The sequence below is a fragment of the Bidens hawaiensis genome, unplaced genomic scaffold (genome assembly GCF_021521415.1).
Source record: "Bidens hawaiensis isolate Kalapana, Puna unplaced genomic scaffold, B.hawaiensis_p1.1 tig00006717_1, whole genome shotgun sequence".
NCBI classification, from domain to species: domain Eukaryota; kingdom Viridiplantae; phylum Streptophyta; class Magnoliopsida; order Asterales; family Asteraceae; genus Bidens; species Bidens hawaiensis.
This window is the reverse complement of record NW_027491457.1, coordinates 217,653-225,699: the sequence shown is the minus strand read 5'-3', so window position 1 is coordinate 225,699 and position 8,047 is coordinate 217,653. Positions and strand designations below refer to the sequence as shown.

At 35.2% G+C, this 8,047-nt stretch overlaps 1 protein-coding gene across 1 annotated transcript; it reads left to right on the top strand.

The window, feature by feature from the left end:
* Positions 1-2,475: 2,475 nt before the first annotated feature.
* Positions 2,476-7,027, top strand: LOC143633415 (uncharacterized). The gene is made up of 3 exons (XM_077101732.1): positions 2,476-2,813; positions 2,917-3,054; positions 5,148-7,027. Exons 1-3 carry the CDS (start codon positions 2,712-2,714, stop codon positions 6,690-6,692), a joined length of 1,785 nt encoding a protein of 594 aa, XP_076957847.1. The 5' UTR covers positions 2,476-2,711; the 3' UTR covers positions 6,693-7,027.
* The last annotated feature ends 1,020 nt before the right edge of the window (positions 7,028-8,047 follow it).

Sequence of the window (8,047 nt, the reverse complement as noted above, 5' to 3'; positions counted from 1 at the left end):
GGTTGGTGGTTCTTCGATAGATGTTTTTGATTTTTCATTGCATTCAGTGATCTCACATACTACTTTTGATGTTTCTTGATTGTTGTTGTTCGTATTGAGACTTTCGTTTTCTAAAATGGGTTTGGTGATAACGTCAGTTAAGATTTGTGTTTCTAGTGGGGTGTTGGTGGAAGATTTCCGCACATAGCAACTTACGATAGAATCGATGATGTCAACACAATATAATGTGTCATCGTGAAGTTGTGGATGTTGCATATATTTTCCTATGTCAAAAGTGATGGCCTCGTCATTGACCCTGAGAGTGAGTTTAGCGGTGCAAACATCAATGATAGCTTTTGCAGTGGCTAAAAAGGGTCTTCCTAGAATCAGAGGTACACTTTTGTCTTCCTCCATGTCTAGAATTACAAAATCTATTGGGAAAACAAATTTGTCAAATTTGACAAGCATGTTTTCAACAATACCCCGAGGATATTTAACAGATCGGTTAGCTAACTGAATGCTCATGCGGGTGGACTTTGGTTCTCCCATCCCTAGTTTTGCAAAAACTACATAAGGCATTAAGTTAATACTAGCTCCTAGGTCGGCTAGGGCATTGCTAACAGACAAATTTCCTATGAGACAAGGGATAGTAAAACTACGAGAATGTGTGCAACAACATAACCATTATCAATTAGATAGCTACGAGAATTAATAACATAACCATTATCAATTAGATAGCTACGAGAATTAATAAATATATACACACGATATACTTATCTTCATGTTCCATACGAATTTTATGTAGTTTTCACAATTTTTATGAAAACGGGTCTCTACTTTTTATAATTTAAAAAAGGGGTAATTTCATAGAATAGTATCTAGGTTTCAAAAGTGTTACAATTAAGTCACTTAACTTTAAAAATTGTTTCAATTAAGTCACTTAACTTTTATATTTTACTAAATTATATGTTTTATCATGTCTTTTTTAGCTTTTTTTCCTTTTTGTTTCACATAAGAAATTTTTTTATCATTGTTTTGATGTTGACGTTGTGCAACAACGTGTATTTTACTTTTTATTTTAAAATTTAATATAATTAATGTTTTTTTTAATGTAACTACATATGCCTCACATCTTATCCTCTATTTTTTTCTTGACGCAAAAAAGTTAGTGATATTCTATTTTAAATTTTAGTGACTTGATTTGAGAAAAAAATATGCATGAGTGACCTAATTTGAAACTTGATAATTGAAAATGAATTTAGCAAGTAAGTAATTAATTAAGGTTTAAAAACATGGGTTAATTTATAAAAAGGAGGTGATTATTCTTAAAAGAGGTGCTGACAAATGCTTTATAACCGTGGTTAAAGTTAATCCCACCCTTCTCCCAATACCACTTGACCCTCTTCTTACTCACTCTCTGGCGCTCACACCATTCAATTTTATTTTACTTTTTATCATTAAAAACTCAAGAGAGAGAAACACACAAACAAACCACTCCCAATAAATAAATAACCAACGATCACACAAACACTAATTTCCTTCACCGAACATAACATGATGGTCTTCGGTCACTCTCCGGCCACCGGAGCCTTCCTTCCGGTCGACTACGAGGCCGAAGTATCTAACCGCCTCCTTGAAGCCACGTCATCCGGCGACGTAAAATCGGCGTTTGAATGCATTCACGATCCCTACGTTGACGTCAACTTCGTCGGCGCTGTTACGTTGAAGTTTCGTACGGCGGAGGTTCAGTGTGGAGATGATGAGTCGGAGAATGTGGTGCGGTTTCACTGCTGCGAGTTTAAATCTGACGTCACGCCTTTGTTCGTTGCTGTCCATACTGGAAACGTGACACTCGTCACAAACTTACTGGTATCAAGTTTTGAGATTCTTTTTAACTTTCTAAATCGGATCATAGCTTTTTTATTTTTTTAATCTCCGCAGTTAACGCAAATAGTTAGTTATTTAATTACACTGTTTGATTAGTATCATAGAAAATGCACAATCTGTATATCGTATACTTATGCTTGTAAAATCACAAGTACTTGTAACTCCCAAGTCATCCGAGATGGCCAAACCTAGCGACTTTGCGTTAGTAATTTCAAACGTTTACAGCCACATTGTCGATTTAGGGCTGGTCAACAGGTGTAAAGTAAGGTCCAAATCTAGGCAAAAGCAAATTCTGTATCAATTTTCCTTTAGATACTTGAACACCAAAAAGTTAAAGTTTACAAGTGTGATTGAGATTTAATTTGACTATATTTTGATTTTTAGAGTTTACATCTGTGATTTTAACCTGAATATTTGAATTAATAATTGATAATTAGACGTGAATGTATAAACACAACAGCACCTCATGGGATCAGTGAATATGCCCATAATATAGTGTCCATCATATACTATTAATAAATTTTGTGACCTGCATTTATTAAAAAGAAATAAACAAATGAAAGAATACTATGCTCATAATCTCAAGTGGGGCTTTATTATTACTGTTGGTATCATATGTTTTGTGACATGGCAATTTGTTTTGTTGTTGATATTTTGGTAAACGACAGAGCCGTGGAGCCGATGTGAATCAGAAACTATTTAGAGGCTTTGCATTGACGGCAGCTGTACGAGAGGGCCACCTTGAGATCTTTGAGATCTTACTCAAAGCCGGTGCATCTCAACAGTCGTGTGAGGAAGCTTTGTTAGATGCCACCTGTCATGGGCGAGACGGGATATTTATCAACATGCTAATGGCTTCTGATCTCATTAGGCCCAATGTTGCTGTTTATGCACTTGTCACTGCATGTTGCAGAGGGTTTGTATATGTGGTTGATGCTCTTTTGAAGGTAAATAAAACATAAATGTGTCAGTTGTTGACTTTTTTTATTATAATTAAGTAATTAACATAACTAACCACTATTTCAATGTGTTTCTGATTTGTCATGACAGTGTGGTGTAGATATAAATGCATCTGCTAGAGTGCTGTTGTGCTCATCAAAGCCTTCTCTTCATACAAATATTAACTGCACACCACTTGTGGCAGCAGTTGTTAGTAGACAGGTTGCTGTTGTTCGTCGGCTGTTACAGGTAATCTTTTAATCCAATTCTGATTATAACATTTTTATTTTATTTTAAATGTTAAGTTATTTTCTAAGAATTTAACAAATAGTGTAGTTCTCCCATTCACAGCTTGTGCGTTCAAATTGGAATGTACAAAGTAACTGATCTAACCAATTCGTAACCGAAATAACCAAAGCGAAATCACTGAACCCAAACAAAACCTAAAGGTTTTGGTTTAATGTTTTCGCAAAAACGAACTTTCGGTTCGGTTTTGCATGTAATTAAAACAAAAAAAGCTGAACTGAACTGAACATACGAATTTTTATATTAATTTTTGATGTGAAGTGAAAATATATAATAACTAATTAATCATTAATGAACAAAAAGGTTCAAGTCCAAATTGTATTTTGTTCCAATTATTTTTTTGGCCCAAAATAATTAAGCCCAAATGATAAAACAAAAAAAAAAAAAGAAAAAGAAAAACCGATCCTAAATAGAAAAACAAAATACATAAACCAAACTTTTCAAAAATTCAAATACTAGGTTTCGGTTTTTGTTTTGGTTTGAGCCCAAAACTGACACAAACCGACCCATGTGCACCCTGTAAAACCCAATATCTTTTCTAACAAGACGGTTTACTTGGCTTAGGGGACTTATGATATTAATAGTTTGATATATATAGCATTAACTTGTGTCTGGATTATTAGAAATACAAAGTTTAAGTATACCTAATATCAGATACAACTCCTTTAGACACTATCTTGTAAAGATTCCGGGGCCCTTTTAAATCTTTATTACAACGACCGTAGAACAGGTCGACGTTTGTAGCCATTGAAACTTATGACGCTTGCATCATAATGGTTCACCAGAAAATCAGAAGCACATTTGTCCGATTGTTGGTTGTTGGTATTCAGAGCAGTGTAATGAATTACACATCTTATCTTTTTTACTTTGGTGGATATTAATTTACTTCACTACCAATTGACATGTAAAAGAAAAAAATGTCCAAAACATGTCACCAAGTACCTACTAAATTCGTCAGAGTTGTTCCTAAAATATTAACTGACTGTCCCTACATAAAATAAACAAATACGGAACGTACAAGGTACAAGTTATTGACTTATTTCCAGCTGGCAATGACACTATGACATGAATATTGTCTATTGGGATATTATTTTGGGTTGTATTATTTGATAGTGGTGCCGCTAATTAAATATAAAAATTAATTAAAAAAAATTAATTTGGACATATTAAGTCAGCCCGGTGTACCTATACAAAGATAATCTATTTTAACTTGTAAATTACACGTCTCGTCCTTTAGATTTACCATAAAGTACATGTCTTTTTTTAACTAAAGTAATTACGAAGAACGCCTTTAATTAAAAAAATGTTACAAATTATGTCTTTTTAGACGTTAAATTTTTCTGTTAAGTCATTAATATGTAATGCACAATAGAGTATTTTGTTTACTGAAAAAGGAAACTGGAACATTTATCTAGTCATATGTATGCCATAGCTTAAGTTGATCGTTATTCGTAGATCCATTTACCCCAAAAGATACGTTCAACCCAAATCGATAACTACCACTAATTCGAAGGATTGGAGATCATAGAGCAATTTGTCCCAAAATACCAAAATACCCTCATGTGCAATGCGCATGACTAAGTGTAAGAGAAAATGATAACCGCATGTAGTGAAAAGGACGTAGAGTGTTATAGCTATTTAAATAAAGAACGTTCTTTGTAATTACCTCAGTTAAAAACCTAATCTGCAATTTTGGGTAAATTTAAAGAAAGAAAGTGCAAATTTACTTTTTAACTAATTATTCAACGTTCCTATCTTACCACTATTCTATAAAACTAATATGATTTCAAATCCTTCAGAAAAGCTTGTTCGAAAACGACCCATTTGGAAACGAGTTGGCTTGGTTCGGTTTGTAAAAATAAAAGATTTACCTGACTAGTCACGAGCGGCCTCGTGTTAGTAACGAGCTGAGCTCGAGCTCACATTTCAGTAAAACAAGCTAAGCCGGGTCGACTCGTTCACAAGTTGTGACAATAATGCTTTGTTTCTCTTTTTCTAGCACAAACAGGAACTAACATATCTCAATTTTCTTGAAGGCTGGGGCCAATGTCAACATGAAGGTCCAGTTAGGAGCATGGTCATGGGACACAGCTTCTAGTGACGAATTCCGGGTCGGTGCCGGACTAGCCGAACCCTACCCGATTACCTGGTGTGCAGTGGAGTACTTCGAAGCTACGGGTTCCATATTGCAAATGTTACTCCAACACATCCCCCTTGCCACATGTCACAACACCCGAACCCTCCTCCATCACGCCGTACTTTGCAACAACTCACGAGCTCTAAAAACTCTACTAAAATGCGGGTTTGACATTGAACACCCGATCAAAACCACACAAAATGACGAAACACGACCCCTTCACATGGCTGCAAGACTCGGGTTTCCATCGGTTCTTCAGCTGTTAATCGACTCAGGTTGCTATATTAACTCGAGAACTAAAAAAACCGGTGAAACCGGTCTAATGATAAGTGCTAAGTTTAAACATGAAGAGTGTCTCCGAGTGTTGACCAAAGCTGGTGCTGACCTTGGTTTGACCAGTTTGACCAGTCAAACCACCGAGTCAATAGCTAAGTCAACTCGTTGGTCTAATGGGTTTCAAAAAACAATGCTTGACATCATTAGATCCGGGTTGATACCCATATCTAGTAACACAACCATCTTCTCACCTTTAATATTCGTAGCTCACTCAGGAGACAAACAAGCTTTAAAAACTTTAATCAATCGTGACGATATTAATCTCGACGAGCAAGACAATAACGGGTTTTCAGCAGTTATGGTAACGACAATGAGAGGTGACATTGAAGGCTTTAGGCTTCTTGTATACGCCGGATGCGATGTTAAGCTAACTAACAAAGCTGGCGAAACCGCGATCTCTCTATCGAAAAAAAATATTAATTCCGACATGTTTGAGAAAGTAATGATCGAATTCACGTTAGAAAAGGGTAATCAAAATGCTAGAGGTTTTTACCCTCTGCATTATGCAGCCCGTCACGGGGACACAAATGCGGTCAAATTGTTGACTGGGAGAGGGTATGATGTAAACATCCCTGATGAGGACGGTTACATGCCCCTCATGTTAGCTGCACGAGAAAACAACGCGAAAATGTGTGTGTTGTTAATCTCGTGTGGGTCTGTTTGTGGTTTCACGAATATAAAAGGTGAAACCGCACTCTCGTTGGCACGAAAACATTCGTCGAACGTGGCCGAGCGTGTGATATTAGATGAGCTTTCTAGGGTGATGGTTCTTAGTGGTGGGAATGTTTTGAAACATACTAAAGGGGGACGAGGTGGTTCACATGTGAAAGAGTTGAAAATGACGAGTGAGGGGGTTTTGAGATGGGGTGATTCGAGAAAGAGAAACGTTATTTGTCAGGAGGCTGAGGTGGGACCCAGTGCGGCTTTCGTGAAGTGTAGGGGGAAGAAGGGTGATGGTGACATGGCAGGGATCTTTCGGGTGGTGACAATGAAGAAGGAGGTGCATTTTGTATGTGATGGTGGGTTAGAAATGGCTGAGTTGTGGGTTAGGGGGATAAAGCTTGTGACTAGAGAAGCTTTAAGTGGTGAAGTAGTGTTTAAAAACTAGCTATGTTTGTTTAAAACTGTTGTATGTGTAGATATATGGTAGCATCAAAGTATCAAATACTTCGTCTTGAAGTATTAGTTTAAATAAACGCAATTTTTCTTCGAGTATAATGAAGATATTATTGTGGTTTATGTGGTCTTTACGAATAGCGTTAATTACTTTCTTGTATTAAAGTGACAGTCCGTCCGAAATTAAGCTTTAAATTCCACATGGACTAAAAGTATTGTACCTTAAAAGACAGCCTAAAAATCACCAGACTAGGTAACTCAACAACTGTTACCAACCATTGACTATGGATTTTGTCCTAGACAATATTTTAAAAAGAATAACGTCTCCTATCTTGATTTTTAGGGATACAAAATAAACTAACCAAACCATGGATATATCCAAGCGAACTTTCTGGATTTATGTACATTGTTTCTTGGCACAGTCGCAGATAAATTTAACTTGGTGGAATTCAACTATAACTTATCATGTTTGCGTTGAATAATCACTTACATGATTTGCTTAATCTGTGCACAGGTTCACAATTATCGTTTTAATAGTCAGTAGTCTATTGAAGTTGGGGTTGTCTTTGTTTAATAAAATCTAGACTATTAAGAAATGTGATTGGTTACTTGAATTGTTTGTTTTGTGAAATTTAGTGGTTTCAGTTAGTTGCAAGTAAACGAGTTTCGGAAACTTGAAGTGTTTTAACTTTGTGATATCGAGTTAATTTTCTGTTTTTATCACTTGATGTTATTATTTTGAGACCGTTATAATTTGAATTCGTTTATGCAGGTCATTTTTATTTATTTATTTTTTTTCCTTTAAGTTTGAACTGGTTTATACAATTATGTGAGACATTTAAGTTGAATTGCTTTATGTAGGATTCTTCTTTTTCTTTAACTTGAGCTATTTTCTACAATCTAATATTTAAACTAAAATGTTTACGGTAGCAACCCAACAAATACATATGAAATCTTGATTTTTGTAAGGAGAATGATTGGTTTTTAGTTGATATTTAATTAGCCAGACCCATTTTGATCTGTATATATGTTTTGTAACTTAGCTATGAGAATCCCTGAACTCAAAGTCATAATGTATATGATTAATTGAAATTCCCCAACCACCAACCAGAACCAGAAGACAAAAGAAAATAACAGATTGTGGTCCAAGAAAAATCCATTTATGCCGTTCAAAAAAAAAAAAAAAAAAAATCCATTAATATTGTCCTCTTCCTTTTTCTTGCATCTTCATTTATTTTTGTTAAAATTTACAAATTTATTTAGTTTTCTTTGATTATTTGCCACCCACATTTTTCACTTCGATATGTTTTATCCGAAATATTAAATATTAGAATATCGACATGTTAT